Source organism: Nerophis lumbriciformis, linkage group LG02 (assembly GCF_033978685.3).
Source record: "Nerophis lumbriciformis linkage group LG02, RoL_Nlum_v2.1, whole genome shotgun sequence".
NCBI lineage: Eukaryota > Metazoa > Chordata > Actinopteri > Syngnathiformes > Syngnathidae > Nerophis > Nerophis lumbriciformis.
The window spans coordinates 61,182,082-61,203,507 of record NC_084549.2 but is presented as its reverse complement, the minus strand read 5'-3'; the positions used below and the strand labels follow the sequence as shown (position 1 = coordinate 61,203,507).

Here is a 21,426-nt window from a genome sequence, read left to right as displayed (position 1 = left end):
AGGCTTCAAAATCGAAAAGTTTGTACAGTCAAGCAAATTTCTCCATAAGAAACAATGTAAATATGAATAACGCGTACCAGCCTCAACAAAAACTCTTACCATACTTTTTTCAGGTAAGGTTTGTACACTTTGAATGCAATAACGTACTGTACAGTACTGTGTAAAGAAACGTACCAAGAAGGTGATGAATTAACTATTTCTTTATCAACAAGCTAAAACAACGACAAGCTAAACTGTCCTGTATGCTCTGCCAACATGCGCGCATACACTGAAGTCCCTTTGGTGCCCTCACAAACGTTCAGAAGGCACACAAATCCTTAACTTTAACAACCACATTGCCATCCATCCATCCATTTTCTACCGCTTGTCCCTTTCGGGGTCGTGGGAGGTGCTGGAGCCTATCTCAGCTGCATTCGGGCGGAAGGCATTGGTACAATAATAAACATTTAAAAACGTAAAATCCACTAACATTACATTTAACATCGTCAAAGGGCCATTTGTCTGTGTGTTCTCTTGGAAGAGCTGAACGAGAGGTAGTCTTCTCTTCCGCTGTGAAATGAGTCCGCATCTTTTTTCAGAAAAGACCGTAATTACAAATAAAAACTTGATGTGGTACGAAGCAGTCTTCCTCAATCTTGAGCACAAACTGAATGAATGAAGCGTTTGTACACAGAGAGACGGTTCGAACACAGAGGCCTATTTTGCGCGATCTAAAATTTCCTAAACCGAAAAGTTTGCAAATAGAGAGGTTTGTAAATCGAGGTTCCACTGTAATATACTGTATTTTTTTCAACTTTTCAATAGCTAATAATTTGTGCAAGAAACGTGATCCATTTTCTGTACAATTGCAATATACGGATATGGACCACTTGAATTACAATGTCATCTAATGTACATATAAACACTTTGTATTTTGCATTTTAAAGTCATCACTGAACTATATTGAATATCGCTAAACTGTATCGTATCCAATCCACTTTATTTATATAGCACATTTAAACAACAAAAATGTTTCCAAAGTGCTGCACAACAATATTAAAAACAATATTCAAATATTATCCTAAACTCCACTAATGACTGAATAAAAACAAAAAATAAATAAATATAAAACCAATATAAAACCAATATAAAAATAAATGATTAAAAAAGATTTTAAAGGGTAAAACCAATTAATACAATAAATAGAAATCAAAATTTAAAAAACACAGAGGACAACAGAGGACCACACAACTCACGTAGTGTTAAAAGCCAAAGAATAAAAGTGGGTCTTAAGACGAGACCTAAAGCACTCCACTGTGGGAGCAGTTCGAACATGGAGGGGCAGAGTGTTCCAGAGCTTAGGGCCGACCACAGAGAATGCCCTGTCTCCCCTAGTTTTAAAGGGGAACATTATCACCATTAAAAATCAGTTCCCAGTAGCTTATTTTATTTTTTGAAGTTTTTTTCAAAATTTTACCCATCACGCAATATCCCTAAAAAAAGCTTCAAAGTGCCTGATTTTAACCATCGTTATATACACCCGTCCATTTTCCTGTGACGTCGCACAGTGATGCCAATACAAACAAACATGGCGCATAGAACAGCAAGGTATAGCGACATTAGCTCGGATTCAGACTCGGATTTCAGCGGTTTAAGCGATTCAACAGATTACGCATGTATTGAAACGGATGGTTGTAGTGTGGAGGCAGGTAGCGAAAACGAAATTGAAGAAGAAACTGAAGCTATTGAGCCATATCGGTTTGAACCGTATGCAAGCGAAACCGACGAAAACGACACGACAGCCAGCGACACGGGAGAAAGCGAGGACGAATTCGGCGATCGCCTTCTAACCAACGATTGGTATGTGTTTGTTTGGCATTAAAGGAAACTAACAACTATGAACTAGGTTTACAGCATATGAAATACATTTGGCAACAACATGCACTTTGAGAGTGCAGACAGCCCAGTTTTCATCAATTAATATATTCTGTAGACATACCCTCATCCGCTCTCTTTTCCTGAAAGCTGATCTGTCCAGTCCAGTTGGAAATGCATCTGCTTTGAGTGTCGCAGGATATCCACACATTCTTGCCATTTCTGTCGTAGCATAGCTTTCGTCGGTAAAGTGTGCGGAACAAACGTCCAATTTCTTGCCACTTTCGCATCTTTGGGCCACTGGTGCAACTTGAATCCGTCCCTGTTCGTGTTGTTACACCCTCCGACAACACACCGACGAGGCATGATGTCTCCAAGGTACGGAAAACAGTCGAAAAAACGGAAAATAACAGAGCTGATTTGACTCGGTGTTTGTAATGTGTTTGAGAAAATGGCGGATTGCTTCCCGATGTGACGTCACGTTGTGACGTCATCGCTCCGAGAGCGAATAATAGAAAGGCGTTTAATTCGCCAAAATTCACCCATTTAGAGTTCGGAAATCGGTTAAAAAAATATATGGTCTTTTTTCTGCAACATCAAGGTATATATTGACGCTTACATAGGTCTGGTGATAATGTTCCCCTTTAAGTCTGGTCTTGGGCACCATGAGCTGGAGCTGGCTCTCGGACCTCAGACCGCGCGCAGGAGTGTAACTTTGGATGAGGTCCGAGATATACTGGAGGGGCCAGTCCATGTAAAGCTTTAAAAGCAAACAGCAAGATTTTAAAATCAATTCTAAAATGAACAGGGAGCCAGTGCAAACTCTCAAGAATTGTGGTTATATGCTCGCGTTTCCTGGCCCCTGTTAAAAGTGGTGCTGCCGCGTTCTGGACTAACTGCAACCGGGAGAGAGCTATCGTGAAGTCATTGCCACCTCTAGTTTGCAGGTTTTAGGGAGATTTTTCGACCATCTTGATTTTTCGGCTAGTACACGTACATGTATTTTATCTAGCATAGGGGTGCCCAATCATTTTGCCTACTAGGGCCAAAGTGAAAATGTGCCAATGGGCCACAAACAAAATAAAGTGATTTTAACTGAGTGCGGCGTTCACCCCATTCAGCTATTAATAAGGCTCGAAAGGGCACATGATTTTGCATGCATTGTGGGGCCGCATGTCATTTTTGTTGGCCAAAACTTTTCTTTACATGACTGTACTGCACTCGCGGTAATATGAGAGAGCGCAACAAACTGGATTAAACATGCCCATCCATCCATTTTCAACCGCTTGTCCCTTACTGGGTCGCGGGGGGTGCTGGAAACTATCTCAGCTTCATTGAATAGTACAAAAAAAACTAAAAAAAACCAAGGGACTGTACTGAGAAACTGTACACTATTTCAAAGGCTCACTACCTCAAAATTTTTTTTTAAATTGATATAATTTATCCATATGAGCACGTCTGATGGACAACAAATGTAAGTAAGCTGCCGCCATTGTTGAAGCCAAAGTTGTCTATTGTTCGTCAACCGAGTCAGTTTTTATACCTATGAAGAATTTTAGAATGCAAAGTGTGCTAAGACTCATTGTCCTCCGTTCAAATTGCGCCTAATCTATGACTTTCATCTCTTATGTGTCCGAGATGGAGTAATGGTGCCCATTTCATAAGCAGGTTTCCCTTAAAAAAAACTAGCAATTATTACTTTAAAATACTTTGATCACTGCGCGAAAGCTCAGAAAATACTCATTTATTTTTGTGCGTACCCATGACTAAAAAATTGTGTACGTTGTTTGTACCCCGTCACTAGCTTAGCTAACTCTAACAGCCTACTAAATACTTTGTGTGAAAGAGAATAAAACATGCTTTGATTTGAAAGTCTGAAAATGCAGTGAGCACACCAACACATACCAGGTGATGGCGTTAAAAGTGACGTTTGATCGTCTATTGCAGCCTTTGTTAGCTCACTAACCAGACTTTCTTATCTTTAATGCCAGAAATAAGTTTAAAAAAAAAGTAAAATTGTTTTTTTTTCCCTGAAGCAATCATGACCACAATTGTGGCAGTTCATGATGCCGCATGTTCCCGCCATGTTTTGAATTGAAGAAAATAACAAAACTTTAGCAAAAAGTCTTGCATTCAGATGTGTAAATAAGCCATTCAGAGGCCAGCAAGACCCACAATGCATTGCGTTTCCACTTAACACTTTGAAGTAGAGATGTCCGATAATATCGGCCGATAAATGCTTTAAAATGTAATATCGGAAATTATCAGTATCGGTTTCCATCCATCCATTTTCTACCGCTTATTCCCTTTGGGGTCGCGGGGGGCACTGGAGCCTATCTCAGCTACAATCGGGCGGAAGGCGGGGTACACCCTGGACAAGTCGCCACCTCATCACAGGGCCAGTATCGGTTTCAAAAAGTAAAATTTATGACTTTTTTTAAACGCCGCTGTACGGAATGGTACACGGACGTAGGGAGAAGTACAGAGCAGTTGCGTCTCCCAGTCATACTTGCCAACCCTCCCGATTTTCACGGGAGACTCCTGAATTTCAGTGCCCCTCCCGAAAATCTCCCGGGGCAACCATTCTCCCGATTTCCACCCAGACAACAATATTGGGGGCGAGCCTTAAAGACACTGCCTTTGCGTGCCGGCCAAGTCACATAATATCTACGGCTTTTCACACACACAAGTGAATACCATTCATACTTGGTCAACAGCCATACAGGTCACACTGAGGGTGGCTGTATAAACAACTTTAACACTGTTACAAATATGCGCCACACTGTGAACCCACACCAAACAAGAATGACAAATACATTTCAGGAGAACATCCGCACCATAACACAACATAAACACAACAGAACAAATACCCAGAACCCCTTGCAGCACTAACTCTTCCGGGACGCTACAATATACAACCCCCCCCCCCCCCCCCAACCCTGCCCACCTCAACCTCCTCATGCTCTCTCAGGGAGAGCATGTCCCAAATTCCAAGATGCTGTTTTGAGGCATGTTAAAAAAAAATGCACTTCCATCCATCCATCTTCAACCGCTTATCCGGAATCGGGTCGCGGGGACAACAGCTCCAGCAGAGACCCCCAGACTTCCCTCTCCAGAGCAACATTAGCAACTTCCTCCTGGGGAATCCCGAAGCGTTCCCAGGCCAGAGAGGCACTTTGTGACTTCAATAATAAATATGGCAGTGCCATGTTGGCATTTTTTTCCATAACTTGAGTTGATTTATTTTGGAAAACCTTGTTACATTGTTTAATGCATCCAGCGGGGCATCACAACAAAATTACGCATAATAATGTGTTAATTCCACGACTGTATATATCGGTAACGGTTGATATCGGAATCGGTAATTAAAAGTCGGACAATATCGGAAATCTCTACTTTCAAGCCCTATAAAAGGAGTGGAGATAGCAACTAGTTAGCCTTGCACGCATGCACCAATGAGCTTGAAATATGTCAGTATGAATATGTATTTAATGTGGGACGCCAATCTTTGAAAAATTCCCTTCAAAACGCAAGGTGGCGACTGTGGCCATCTCACCTTGTTAGCTATGTGCCTAGACGACGAGGAAGCTACATGCTAATAAATACCACATGGTCTTGACAAGCTGGTTTTTCTGAATTAATGCAACATTTTCTTTCTTCTGCATAGGTTCGACCACCTCCTCTACAGCACTCCAGAACGAAGGCGAGCTGGGCGACGACGACGTCTTCACGGTGAGCGTGCTACTGTCATCCAAGTGGAACCTTCTGAACACATGAGTCGTTTGCACGCTCGCAGAGCTTGCAGCAGCACAAAAAAAAAAAGTTTGCATGCTTGAGCGGGAACCCTCCCCCACCAACCTCCCTGCCTCCCCTGTAACCCGACACCAGGAGCAGCAGGCAGGGTCAAAAGGTTACTTCCTGTACCCTACCGCCTCCTTCTCTCCTGGCGACCCCCCCGTCACCCGCCCCCTCCCTCCCCCGAGGCTTAAAAAGAGCAGCAACCAAACGAGCGGCTCGCAGCTGTTTCCCAGTTTAGTGCGGGGCCGCTGATTTACGAGAGGAAGTGCCTCGTGGTTCATCTTTTGACTCTGGCTGTCTGTGATGGCCAAGACTAATAGGTGCTCTGCTGGGAGTGTACCGCCACCGCAGAGACGCACACAAACACACGGAGAGGCGGAATGGGGGGGCTACAACGCTGTCACGGGCCTCTCCCAAGCGTTTTCACATGCGCTGGAAAGGTAGGAATGTGCTTTCAAAGAAATGTCCTCGATCTATCAATCAATAAGAATAATAATGAACGGTGAGGGCTGGGCCAATAAAATGATATCAATATATACCGCGATAAAAACGTAACGATATCAATAAAAAATGTGTTCGATAAAACGTCTGACATACATATGTATATATATATATATATATATTAGAGATGTCTGATAATGGCTTTTTTGCCGATATCCGATATTGTCCAACTCTTAATTACCGATTCCAATATCAACCGACACCGATGTATACAGTCGTGGAATTAACACATTATTATGCCTAATTTTGTTGTGATGCCCCGCTGGATGCATTAAACAATGTAACAAGGTTTTCCAAAATAAATCAACTCAAGTTATGGAAAAAAATGCCAACATGGCACTGCCATATTTATTATTGAAGGGCATTATTTTTTTAACATGCCTCAAAACAGCAGCTTAAAATTTGGGACATGCTCTCCCTGAGAAAGCATGAGGAGGTTGAGGTGGGCGTGGTTGGGGGTGGGTGGGGTTGAGGTATTGTAGCGTCCCGAAAGAGTTAGTGCTGCAAGGGGTTCTGGGTATTTGTTCTGTTGTGTTTATGTTGTGTTACGGTGCGGATGTTCTCCCGAAATGTGTTTGTCATTCTTGTTTGGTGTGGGTTCACAGTGTGGCGCGTATTTGTAACAGTGTTAAAGTTGTTTATACGGCCACCCTCAGTGTGACCTGTATGGCTGTTGACCAAGTATGCCTTGCATTCACTTGTGTGTGTGAAAAGCCATAGACATTATGTGATTGGGCCTGCACGCAAAGGCAGTGCCTTTAAGGTTTATTGGCACTCTGTACTTCTCCCTACGTCCGTGTACCACTCCGTACAGCTGCGTTTTAAAAAGTCATAAATTTTACTTTTTGAAACCGATACCGATATTTTCCAATATTACATTTTAAAGCATTTATCGGCCAATAATATCGGCAGTCCGATATCGGACATCTCTAATATATATATATATTTTTTTGTTGTTGTTGTTGTTGTTGTTGGCCGGAAGAAACCTGAAGAGAATGAAGCAGGTTTGGTTGCATGAACAAAGGCAGTGTTTTTCAACCCCTGTGCCGCGGCACATTAGTGTACCGTGAGATTTTGTCTGGCGTGCCGTGGGAGATTATGTAATTTCACCTAATTGGGTTAAAAATATTTTTTGCAAACCAGTAATTATAATCCGCAAATGTGCCGTTGTTGAGTGTCTGTGCTGTCTAGAGATCGGCAGAGTAACAGTGTAATACTCTTCCATATCAGTAGGTGGCAGCAGGTAGCTAATTGATTTGTAGATGTCGGGAACATGGTTTGTCGTGATCCCAATATGCAGACGACAGTGGGAGGCAGCGTGCAGGTAAAAAGGTATCTCATGCTTAAACCAAAAATAAACAAAATGCGAGTGCCGCTAAGAAAAGGCATTTAAGTTTTGGGATGGCTATGCAAAACGAAGCTAGAACTGAACTGGCTGCAAAGTAAACAAAAACAGAATGCTGGACGACAGCAAAGACTTACAGCGTGTGGAGCAGCAGACAGCATCCACAAAGTACATCCGTACATGACAATCAACAACGAAGCGCAAGACAAGAATGAAAATAAAACACCAAAAAACTCCAAATAAGACAGTACACCTTCTTTGAGACAAGAGCTATAGTGATGCATGGTTGGTTATGGTTTGAATTCATATCCAACAAATGCGAGAACGACTTTTTTCTCTCAATATCGGTTGTTGAGTTTAGTGCGTCTGCCTCACAATACGAAGGTCATGAGTAGTCCTGGGTTCAATCCAGGGCTCGGGATCTTTCTGTGTGGAGTTTGCATGTTCTCCCCGTGACTGCGTGGGTTCCCTCCGGGTACTCCGGCTTCCTCCCACTTCCAAAGACATGCACCTGGGGATAGGTTGATTGGCAACACTAAATTGGCCCTAGTGTGTGAATGTGAGTGTGAATGTTGTCTGTCTATCTGTGTTGGCCCTGCGATGAGGTGGCGATTTGTCCAGGGTGTACGCAGCCTTCCGCCCGATTGTAGCTGAGATAGGCTCCAGCGCCCCCCGCGACCCCGAAGGGAATAAGCGGTAGCAAATGGATGGATGGATGGAGTTTAAATTTTAAATGTTTTCTGCTGGTGGTGTGCCTCGAGATTTTTTCAATTAAAAAAATGTGCCTTCGCTCAGAAAAGCAGACAGAGTCGATAACGCCAGCCAAAGACATTACAAAAATATCTACACGGCAGACATTTATCCATTATAATACAGAGAAGGAGCTAGAAAGACATATAGAAGTCTGCTCTGCAAGATAAATGCAATACACTGTTATTACGTTGCTTCATAAAAATAGTGTAGTTGCTTATAGTACATACTATAGTTTTTTTTCATACAATATTTTTTACTCAAGTTATTTTCAAAAGGGATGTTAAACTTGGACTGTTTTGTGGAAGCCGAGCACTGATTAAATAGATTTGAATTCAGTTCAATGGGCACTGAGTTTTTCAGGGTATGAGCTGTGTCACAGAACGGATGGTATCCTGGGTACCACTGTAGTGGAGTCCATTTTGCCTTGTGAATATGGGCATTAAATCCTACAGATACTGAAAGATGACACCCTTAATGATGCAAAATGCCGCCAAAGTAGCGAAGTCATAGAGAAGTTTCTTAAGCGCTAAGATTATAACTTAAGTAGTGAAGCTGTTTTCTTTTTTTGCACTTTCATTTTATTGACAGTTTACTTAAGAAACATAATGTTATTATTTATCAATTTAGTTTGAATTATTTACTTTATCACGGTGTTATTGTATGTAAATATTTTTTTATGAGTACCTTCTTTTGCAGTATATTTGATTACCGTAATATTTATTTTTATAATCAGCCTGACCAAAGCCTTGATAGTATTTGTGATTAACACATGCTTTCATATCATTTGACATGATTTATCCTGTTAAACTGTAAGTCGGTTAGATATAATTACTAAATATGATTAGAATCAAGAATAAGATTACTAGGGCTGTGAATCTTTGGGCACCAAACAATTCGATTTGATTCAGTTCTTGGGGGCAACGATTCAATTCAGAATTGATTCTCGATTCAAAACGATTCTCGATTCAAAATCTATAATTTTTTTCATAACATTGGATGACAGTTTTATGATTAACGACAATCCTCCATAAAATAGATAAACAGCTCTCATCAATTTGTATGTTATTTAAAAGAAAACTGGTTTTGTTTAATAAAATGCTTTACATTTAATGAAGTCAAATACTAATAAGTCAACAAGAGAAGTATCCAACACTTGTCTTTTGTCTGAAGTAAATCTGTACAGCAAGTATGGGCATTTACATTAACAATATGATTTGCTTGAGTGGCTGGACAGAACAGATTAAAAAAAAAATTAAATCGATTTTTGATGTTTTTGAATCGATAAAGAATCGGAACAAAAAAACAAAAACAATCAATATTATTTTGACACCCCTGTGTTAATATTTGAGTGGGCTCCGGGCCCTTCTCTAGTGGAAAAGTTTGGCCCTGAGCTCAAAAAAGTCAAAACGATTCTTGATTCAAAATCTATAATTTTTTTCATAACATTGGATGACAGTTTTATGATTAACTACAATCCTCCATAAAATAGATAAACAGCTCTCATCAATTTGTATGTTATTTAAAAGAAAACTGGTTTTGTTTAAGAAAATGCTTCCCAAACATTTAATAAAGTCAAATACTAATAAGTCAACAAGAGAAATATCCAACACTTGTCTTTTGTCTGAAGTAAATCTCTACAGCAAGTATGGGCATTTACATTAACAATATGATTTGCTTGAGTGTCTGGACAGAACAGATAAAAAAAAAATTTAATCGATTTTTGATGTTTTTGAATCGATAAAAAAATCGTAACAAAAAACAAAACAATCAATATTATTTTGACACCTCTGTGTTAATATTTGAGTGGGCTCCGGGCCCTTCTCTAGTGGAAAAGTTTGGCCCTGAGGTCAAAAAAGTTAGGCCAGGGGTTCTTAACCCCTGACCTAAATGACCAGACACAACTTTTATGTTACGCGCCAAATAATCCAAAATTTCTCGTCTCGCCTCAAGTCTGCTGGTCCGCTTTGTCCCATTTTCTGTGTCTTGCGTCCGCCCGTCCCACTGCCGGGTTCGACATAAGCGTGGCATACATGGTGCCGCTGTTCCTTTTAGCCCCTCGTTAATGACCTCCCCCAAAGTTAGCAGCGTGGCGGCAGGGCTCGCGCAAAATGTGGAAGCAGATTTACAGTCATGCGGGGGGCCGGGGGAGGTGGATGTTGTGCGAGAGGGGGAGGATGGACATACTTCCCTAAATTATTCCTCGTTTGACAAACCTAAACATAACCCAAGCCCTCCCTTCGGAACGTCTCCTCTCGCTGTCTCTATTTTGGCTCGCTCACAACGGGGAGGGAGGGAGGTGGAAGCTATTGGGGCAATCCTGGGCTCATCCCAGGAGGGCTTGTTAAAGTTTTGTGTCGGAAAGTAACTTGAAAACGTCCAGCCTTGAGCACACATAGGGAAAATGTCCAAAAATATCACCTCTACCCTCATTTCCGATTCTTACTTGACTCCGACTCCTTGTGCAAAGTTGGAGCTGGCTGGAGTCTGATCCTGTTTCAAATTAGTCGCAGCCTTAGAGGCCAGCGTAGGCTCGGCTCCACCTCCTCATCCCAACTCCGGGTAATGTCTTCTCCAGGGGGGCGGAGCCTGCAGTAGAGGCTGTATGTTTTGTTATTTTTGGCTGACTGCTCCACGAGGGCTTTGTAAGAAAGCAAGGGGGAAATTCTCAGCATGGCAGTATCCATGCGGGGAGCAGCCAGGATATAACCGGTATAGCTTCAGCAGACACACATACAAACAAATCTGGGTCATATAAATCTGGCAAATAATCCATAGAGTTGGTTTGAAGCCTCTCCATGGGCCAGGTTGGAGGGATCTAAGCGCAAGAGGTGAACATGTGTGATCATGATTCGGAATAACTTCCGAGGGTGGATATAAAACAATAACACATAATCTGATGCGGGTAAAACAATGTTTTAAAAACATGGACACTAAAATGATTTCTTACTCACAATATGATGCCCCAGTCAAGCGAGAAAAGCGGAATGGCACCAAAATAAAGTTATTTGCTTTAGTTTTTGTTTGTGAGAAGTGGAGCTGCACAATTTTTAAAATAATAATTACAATTTCTCTCTCCAAAATTGCAATTTGATTTGCAATTTCTATAATTTATACATAAAACTGCAAAAATATTGAGTGAAGGAAGACATGCTACTTTTAGACCATTATCCAACATATCCTTGTCTCAAGGTGCCTGCCACACATTAGAACAAATAATTTACTTTAAAAACATGTGGCTTTATGCAGACAGACGCAGAGCTTTTGTCTACAGCATGCTCTTAAACTGAAGAAATAATCGATAAAAACTATACAGTGTTTATAATGTTGTGTAATCATGATATATATTAATGCATGTAACCATTTAAAAGGAAATCAACTTGTATTTCTCATTACTGCATAATTGTTTAGCATTCTACTGTAATTGGAAGGTAAATAACTTTATCCTAATAAATAAGCAAAAATTAAAACGGACTCTCTTTGTAAGCAAAATTTTAACATAAATAAATATTGAACATTTTAAAACGCATTTTTTTCCCAGTCAGAAAAACGAGGATTGGACGTTGTCTTTTTGTTTGTTGCCATGATGGCATTTCTGCTTGTTTGTCCGTGTTGATGGGCTCATATTGCCCATCCGATTTGAAGCTGAAATATTACCACACCAGGTCATTTGACTTTGTAATCATATTTTTGCCTCATAATTTTTGTTACTTTGCGGAAATTCCTTACTACCGAGTCGAATAGGTTTATAGCCTCACGCTTGCGCGCGGATAGACAGAGTTTCTACTTGCTCACTGCGGTAAAAGCCGCTGGCTGTTAAAGTTTAAAGCTAAACTTCAGCCACCCGGCCGCTTTTCTCGGTTAGTCCGCACGGGCTGTGAGGACAGACAGTTTCAAGCTGAGGAGTAGCTAAAAATTTGACACACCGAGAGAGCAGCAGAGAGGAGCTGTTATAGCTGCTGTGCTAAATCAGAACTGAATAACACAAACACATGAGATTATTGACAAAGTCACTACAAGGAGAGGTATAGGTTGTCAAGCAAATTGGTGCATGGGTAAATAAAACTGTAGTCATTCACCAATAACCAAATTCAGTCGCTGGCCAAAGCATTGCATCACTCAGGAGTCGAGAAGTCGGCAGTGGAGCCACCATATATATATATATATATAAAGTTTGTGTTGAGTCATTGTGCTTCACAGAAGCCTACGTAAACACACATGGGGCGGGGTTGAGCCAAATAGAATGCCCTGTGCAGGCACAGAGAAGAGCAAACGGCCATAAGAAAGGCACATCGAAATATACTGGTATGGCGGTATTGTCTCAAATATATATCTCTTTCTAAATTATACCGTTATTATGTAATAATTTCATGTCAAGTCATCATTAAATGGCTCTGATATGTCATAAGGCATTAATGAATCATGTTCTTTTCGAATACCTCTATAACTGATAACAGTGGTTAGCCGGGATATTCTCATTTCAAAATTAGATTTACAGCCCCACAATCTTGTTTTCATTTCGATGTCCTGCCCTCTACCGTTTGACCAATTAGAAAGTCCGTGAGTGTGTCACATCCAGGTTGCCAGTTACGCACCACCCCCTTCGTCTGGTAAAGTTACTAAACATGTCAGACCTTAGTAAATCTAAAAGGTGTCGTTACGATTCTCAACTTATTCAAGATAAAGCCAGGAACAAAATGAGGATTTGTATCCGGGATGCCATTGAAAGATGGAGTCGATTGAAGATTTTTTCATCTGACGCCAAACTTGCTATTTTCCTCCTTGATAGGTAAATCAGGCATTTACGTTTTTTTATTACTTGTAATAAATAGAAATGGACATTTCGTATGTAAAAGTATATTGTCCAATACAGTCTATGATCTTGTCTAACAAAGCTAGAATGTTTGTGCAACAAATGCTTGGTGCGATGGCGCTCCTATTGTACTGCTTAACATGCTAGCCTGGTCAATGACACATCGACATATAGGCTAACGGGGAAAATATATGCCTGTTAGCCTGTATGTCGATGTGTATTTGAACAGACAGGGCAAAATATCTTTTCGACAAATAAAACCTATGTGGATATGGGTAGTGTCAGTGCCTATTTTGTTCTCAATGTGCTGATACGCTGAAGAAATGGGTTCCAACTGTCATCATGGCTATGTGAAACGTATGGAGACAGCCAAATCAACATGATAAAATAATTCCTCATTCGTGGAGCCTATAGGCAAACCTTGGTAAAATGTCTCCTCTTTAGTTTTGGGCGTACATTAGGCTGCTAAGCATGCTCTACTTATTTTCACCAGTATAACCATTGCTAGCGTTGGTTGTAGTTTGTTTTAGTCTTTGTTTTCTGATAGTACTGACAATAACCATATGATGGCCATTTGTTGTGATATTGTTCGCAGGCATGACGTACTTCTTCCTGAAAATAGCCTAATTTCTGTGTAAAATGTGTTGGTTAGAGATTTCTTATTGACAAAACGCTTGTCTATTCAGCTATTATGGTCCCAGCACCTCAAACCCGAGTAAGAGGCAGTGGAAGTTTGAAGTTCCTTGGAGTAGTCTAGTTGATTGAGCTGGATTTGACTGCGTATCTGGCAACCTCAGTCAGGGAGAGAAGGAGGGGACTATAACATTTGGACCGTGATTGCAGTACCATTTCTGGCCACATTATTACATATGGCACCTTTAACTATAATAGCGGTATGCCGCCAAGCCCTGCCTCACTCTCAATTAAAAATATTCAATCGTGCTTGTTTTTACAGTGAAGTTGTGCTTGGCTTCAGAGTCTTGCTCAATAACACACGTGCAGTAGAAGCGGTTTCAAGAAGTTTCCAGAAAATGTCGGGATAAACCATGTTGAACCTGAGAAAAGCTGGCCTGACCTTGAATCTTGGTTTCCGCGCTTTTGTTTACCTCTGATGTCTAACTATTAACCAAGTTTTGTTTTGAAAAAACATATTGGCGTTATTCCCAGAACCAAAGCTGGACTTGAAACACTTTTTGACGGCGTATGTACAGTACTGTGCACCAGTCTTAGACGGCCAAGGGACACTTTGGAAGTGTTGTAAGTCAGACACATCCTGCTACTTTATTTTCCTACATTAATAAGTAAACAAATGGTCCTACAAAGAAATCCAAATGTAATCCTGCCAAACCAAACACAACCCACAAACATGTGCCTATCAGCTGGACACTGCGAGGCCCCTCTATAATGAGAGCGAAGGCTGACCTCCAGTGTGGCTGTCTGAAATCGATCTGACTGAGGCATCCGTGGCCAGACTGTGTGTGGTGTCTGGCCAAGATTTGACTTGGAGTGGCGCCCTGAGAGTCTTAAAGCGGAAAGGGGACAGGATACGGGCGGCGTGTGCGCACAAGGTGCAACAAGCTTCAGTGGTAAATGTACAAGAAAAACAAGGAAAGTGAATTTAACTTGTCAACGTGTCAACGCATAAGGCGCTGTTCAGATAAATGTAGAAGGTCGACTACTATTTCCCATTATGAAAATGTGTATGTCTAGAGTTTTTGTTGACACGAGTGTAGGGTTATATACCGAGTACTAGAGATGTCCGATAATATCAGACTGCCAATATTATCGGCCGATAAATGCTTTAAAATGTAATATCGGAAATTATCGGTATCGGTTTCAAAAAGCAAAATGTATTACTTTTTAAAACGCCGCTGTACGGAGTGGTACACGGACGTAGGGAGAAGTACAGAGCGCCAATAAACATTAAAGGCACTGCCTTTGCGTGCCGGTCCAATCACATAATATCTACGTCTTTTCACACACACAAGTGAATGCAAGGCATACTTAGACAACAGCCATACAGGTCACACTGAGGGTGGCCGTATAAACAACTTTAACACTGTTACAAATATGCGCCACACTGTGAACCCACACCAAACAAGAATGACAAACACATTTCGGGAGAACATCCGCACCGTAACACAACATAAACACAACAGAACAAATACCCAGAACCCCTTGCAGCACTAACTCTTGCGGGACACTACAATATACACCCCCCGATACCCCCTACCTCAACCCCGCCCCCCTCAACCTCCTCATGCTCTCTCAGGGAGAGCATGTCCCAAATTCCAAGCTGCTGTTTTGAGGCATGTTAAAATAAATAATGCACTTTGTGACTTCAATAATAAAAATGGCAGTGCCATGTTGGCATTTTTTTTCCATAACTTGAGTTGATTTATTTTGGAAAACTTTGTTACATTGTTTAATGCATCCATCACAACACAATTAGGCATAATAATGTGTTAATTCCACGACTGTGTGTATCGGAATCGGTAATTAAGAATTGGACAATATCGGAATATCGGATATCGGCAAAAAAAGCCATTATTCTACCGAGTACTGTTAGTTTTTGGTACCAGTTCCTAATTGGGTCGGTCCGGAAAACCGTTAGGATTCTTTTTTTTTTTTTTTTTTTTTTTTTTTAGGATTCTTAACTGATAATACTGCTATCTGTATTTTTTGTATCCAGTTGACCATTGTAATTATGACACGCTGTCACATTCAGTTCAGTGCCGCTGCTACAAATAAAAAAGACACGGGTAGATGATGATCAGCTTGGAATGATCATAAATAAGGAAGCAACACCACACAAAAGTTTATAACAAAAATATTTTCACTTCAAAAGACCCTTAAAGTCACGCATGCTTAAGAGTTAGTGTCCGTTTGAAGTGAACACGCTTTACTTAACTGACGCTACCACGCTTCATCAACCGATCCAGTAATCCACACGCCAATATTAATTTACTCAAAAAAGTCAAACATAATTATGATAATCACCGGGTCTTTTTATTTATACAATACACACGACACAGACATAAACATCAGTAGCTGTCAACACTCAATATAGCTTCCGGTTTGTCAATTACGTCCATGTGCAAACATAAACACAAATAACATTTCATGTTGTTACAAAATGCACACCTACCTAACATGCTAATTGTTTGTATTGATTTAAATTATAGATTTGATATAGCAAGTAAAAGGTTTGTTCTCCGCTTTTACTTTATTTATTACTTAATTACTACTATTTTAAATATTATTGTAAGTACAAACATTAGATAATGGATATACTGAGTGTAATTGTAATCAATAGAAACAATGTGTGGTCTTTGCAAGATAATGACATAACTGCATTGCACCTTGCACTGCACACATAGTTGACATCCTAGACTTAAAAAACAGCTGTTGACAAAAGACTTCCCTGCTGTGAGATGTTACATGATGTTGGTGTACAACCTCTTGTGCTAATAAAATTATAATTTTTTTACATCTTTATTTACACAGATTACATATAGTACCGATAAGGGTACCAATTAATACCGGTATCAATAAGGATTATCGGTATTGGTATCGGTATAGATAAAATCCTAACGATATAAATCCCTACCGTAGTGTACTAATTGCTTCCTCAGAAGGTTTCCTGGTGTGTGAGTGACAGTTGCAGCTTGTTTTTACAAAGGTGTGTCCCGATACAACTTCTGATACGATACTGATATTGGGGCCTTGAATTTTGTCTGATATTGATCCGATAGGATGTCATTACAAATCATACAGACTTTTATTATTTTGTAGAGTGGACCCTTAGAAAAGGCTTGATCAAGTGAAATTACACAAAGAACAATGGTAGGTATAAAAAAGACTACCTCATTTATTATTAACCATCAGTATTGGATCTACGCTGTCTTTAAGTCGAAGCGGACTGATATTTTATATTTTTTTGGCACATTAAAATACTGGCGAGAATCAATCATTTTTCCCACCTCTATCCTTCCTACTATCCTCTCTGGTCGTTTTTCAGCCCTTGTTGATCAACAGCATTCGCACTCAACTTTAACCTTGCGGTGACGTCAGTGTTAAAACCATTGATTAAATTTTCTCATTAAATGAAATAAAACACATTTCCCAAATGCAGTACATATCCATTCACAATTGGATTATTTTGAGAGGAAAACAATGCAATGACTCTTTTAAAAGGTGCATGTGATTGTTCAACTGCATCCGAATGTTTTTTTGCCTCTACGGACTCAGTACTAGGTCACGACCTGCTAGTTGAGGGCCCCTGCCTTAGGGAATTTCCTCCAGAGCTTCTAGCATGAAATCAATTCCCAGAGAATGTGGTGTTGGCAAATGCTAATCCTTGCCAAAGCCTTTGTGAAGTAAATCAGTTTTTTGCTGTTTTAAAAAGCTTTACTCTTTAATCGGATGTGTTTTTCTACTGCTCTGACTCCATCGCTCCTCCACCGAGCTGAAAAGAAGCTTTGTCAGATGAACAAAGCAGTGTGGACAGAGGTGTAACAGTACCAGAGACTGTAAAGGATTCTAAAAACTCCCTAATCCCTTTGACTGCATAGCCATGGTAACCATTTTGTCCAGAAACACTCCCGATACGGTGGAATTTCCCCAAGTGATTTTAGACACGATGGTTCCTTCAGTCCTTAAAGTTCGAGGGCAGATGCGGCTCAACTTTGCACCCACTCCAATTGAGGAAGCAAACGTTTGAAAAACAAAGCTCTCATTTCCTGTTTTTCTCCAATCAGAGTGGAGCCAGTGTTTCCTGTTTTTGTTTGTCCAAGAGAGGTGTCCCCTCCTAGTGACCGTTTGTTGTGTCCTATGACAACGCGGCTCTCAGACGCATCCTGTATTTTTTTTTTGTCGTCCCCAGAACGCCACCGACAGCTCATCCAACTCCTCCCAGAAGCTGGAGAGCTGCCTGCAGCCGCTCGAGTCTTCTCCTCTTCCGCAGAGACACAGGCCCATGCTGGGATATCGTCACAACCTCCACGACACCTATCGGCTTTCAGACCACTACTTATTGGACCAGGTCTGTATGGTCATGTTGGAGCGTTCCGCTAGTGGTTTGTTGTCCAGTTGTGTTAACGTTTTACTCTGTTGTCCTCCAGCCTCTGTCTCGACTTCCCCATGTCACCTTCCAAGAGGATGAGGAAATCGTCCGCATCAACCCACGGGAGCGTATCTGGGAGCAAGCCAGCGATCGACTGCACGTGCGGCCGTCAGATCGCTCCTGGCTCACGGGCTACGAGGACTACCGACACGCCACGGTGCGTGACAAGTTCATCCAGATGGAAGATTCTGAATCCTATGTCCATTTTGCCAAAACGGAGACGCAGAAGCACGACTACACCTATCCCCTGGCGCCAGCCCTGTCGCCCTCAGACTCTGACCCAGCCTTAGGACCCTTTCCCAGTAAGGGCCACGGCGGGTCGTATCGCCAAGGCTTCCCTGTGGTCTCCACCCAGCCTCGTTCCTTTCTGCCAAGCTCCTCTCCGTCCACCAATGGCGGGAAGGAACGCAAGAAGGATGGACTGGAGCGCGCTCAGTGCGAGCATTGCGGCGAAGGCTTTTACATCTCCGAAAACAGGAGGGGCCGGTGCCAGGATGCTCCGGACCCCGTGCGGGGCTGCATCCAGCGGGTCAGCTGCATGTGGCTGGCAGACACCATGCTATACCACTGCATGTCCGACCCGGAAGGGGACTATTCGGACCCCTGCTCCTGTGACGGGGGTGAGGGTGGCAGATTGGGCACCCGCTGGTTAGCCCTGCTGGGCTTATCCCTGGTGGCTCCCTGCCTCTGCCTTTACCCGCCCCTTCACGCTTGCCATCGGGCGGGGCTGGCTTGCGGCTGTTGCGGAGGCCGACACAAGTCCCTGAGCTGAGCCTCCCGGTTCAGAAACCCTTCAGAGGAAATGGAAAAACCATAACCCAACGCAAGCACAGTCAAGGACTTGAGGAGGACAAAAACGGAGGGGCTACAGCTCTCTCTGCCGATAAGCCAAAAAATGTAAAACAAAAACAAAAAAAGAAACGGTCTGTGCATTTTCTAAGCACGGCCTGGGAAGATAAGCTCCCCCTAATGGCAGACAGATCTCTCGTCTTTCTACGTGGCAATTTCAGTGCTCCGTTTTTGGCGAGACAAAGAGAGAGCACTCAGGGGGCCTTTTTTTCGTTTGTTTTATAGCCGACCTATATGTATCACATATGCAGGTACTTTATACTTTGTACACTGACTTGGTATCAAAGAACTTGAATTATTTTCTCCTGGTTCTAGTCTTTATGCTCCTATTTCAGTATCACGTCACACTTTCAATGAAGACACTACAACTCTGCATGCGTGGGTGAATGGATGAGTGGAGTGAAGTTCACGTACTAGTCCTCCTCCTAATCAAACATCCCAAAAATGTTACTTTTCAAATCTATTTATTTAACAACAGAGAAAAGATGCTGGTTTGTGGTTCAGTCACTAACAAACGAGACGGTGCCTCCATGCTCTTTTCCGACGACTATTCCAATCGGTGCCTCAAATCACCAAAATCGGGAACTCTTGCCATTCTTTGAATTCCTTTCCACCAGTTTGTGTCACTGTTAGCAGCGCTGCCAGTCTTGCCTTAACCACCCAGAGCGTGAGACGCCCCAAATGAAGATGTCCGTCATGGAATTCATACCAAGCGCGGTTACATCTAAAAGCAATCGGCCGCATAAACTCGGTTTGAACTCCCCCGTTAAATACAAGCTCTCAGTAAGACTTACCTGCGACGTACAATCGGCTCCTGTGTGCAAAGCCAGCGGTCACACCACTGGAGCAGCTAACAGGAATCCAAACAAACTGAATTTTCACGCTTTTGGAGGTCCGGACGGCCCAACAGTAACCAGAGAATCATCCTTTTGTTGTGCAATGCTTAAATCATTTTTGCTTGGTTTTCTGTGCCTAAAAATACAGGCTATTATTGTCTATAGATGTTCTCATTCATCCAGGTCATTGAATTCTCAGGGGAATTATATCGATCACAACTGTACTTTTCGGTTTGTCTTGGAAGACGTTTCGCTTCCCATCCAGAGGCGAAACGTCTTTTAAGACGAACCAAACAGTTCAGTTGCGATTGATTGAATGCCCTGAGAATACAAGCTACTGCACGCACTGGAGGCGGTTGATCTCACTTTTCGTTACTTTTAAGAACAGGACGTTTCCCAGCAAAGTCAACAATGAATCCCTTAATTACCTACCTATCCTAATCTGAATCCCAAAAAAAACACGCTAAGCACTATGCTAAGCGATGCTAGCTTTGCGTTATGCTAGGCCCTAAAACAAATATTTCACTATTCGTTTTAACACCAGATTAGTATATTAAAGTCAAAGTACTGAAAACCGTTTGATCTGTGACTGATTTTTTTTTTCTAAAAAGGCAAGATATTTATAGCATCCCGTTTCGAAAAGGACAAGGATGTTTTTTTTTCCGAATAAACAGCTGAAGTCCGGGAAACAAACCTCCCAATGTGATTGTTGTGCCAAGGAAATGTCACTTACTGTAGTCAAAATCCAGAATGCCTGAGGATGTCCTTTTTCCTTCTGTGGTCGCATCCGTCTCACGCATCCTGTCCTGTGCCCCACTTTGTGTATGTCCTTGACAAGTGTGTGTGTTTACACCACATCCCGTTCCCCGTCTGATCCTGCATCCACTGTGTCTGTGGGGACAAAATGAAGATGGCGTTACATCCAGTTGATTCCTGCGCTTCAGCGGTGTCGACTATCAGCGAGAAAGACAATCAGATTGGAAAGTGTGTTTGTGGGTTTTTGGGGGTTTTTTGCGTCCGGTGTTTGTGTGTCCTTTCAGAGCCAATTTACAAGTGCCTGAACGCATCCTCTCTATCTCTGTTGTGTATTTAAGTTGACAAATTCCGACAAAAAAAAAAGAAAGACTCCTCGTAATGAATTAGGCCCATTTTTTTACGCTTAGTATTTTTACCGCTGTAAAAAAAAAAAATAAGAGCAAAAATTATATTATATATATCAAGTGTATGTTGTACATTTTTATTTCTATATTTTTTAATAACTGTTTCTAACACATACGATGGATGTAGCTCTTGCTTTTGAGAAGGAACAGGAAGTACTTTGTAGATAGCGAGTGGTGGGCAGAGGGAGGGTGGGGGGGAGGGGGGTCTGTGAGAAAACTGAAGTGAAATGTGTGTCTTTGCCTTCCGTCTCCAATAAAAGAGAGAAAACATTGAAAGCACACGCCAGTCTGATGATTGTCACCACCAAGCTACACTTCTTCTCACACGTTTACGACCGAATGTGAAAAAATGTTTCATGGGTGCCGATTTGTGCTGAAACAGGAAAGAAAAAGAA

General features: G+C 41.7%; 1 protein-coding gene across 1 annotated transcript in view; it reads left to right on the top strand.

Moving 5' to 3' along the window:
• The window catches only part of LOC133610059 (sprouty-related, EVH1 domain-containing protein 2-like), a 65,573-nt gene extending 44,363 nt beyond the window's left edge, over positions 1–21,210 (top strand). Inside the window, exons 4-6 of the mRNA XM_061966123.1 lie at positions 5,522–5,586; positions 17,947–18,105; positions 18,185–21,210. Coding sequence (XP_061822107.1) covers positions 5,522–5,586; positions 17,947–18,105; positions 18,185–18,958 — 998 coding nt within the window. The 3' untranslated portion in view covers positions 18,959–21,210. The remainder of the gene's footprint in view (positions 1–5,521; positions 5,587–17,946; positions 18,106–18,184) is intronic.
• The last annotated feature ends 216 nt before the right edge of the window (positions 21,211–21,426 follow it).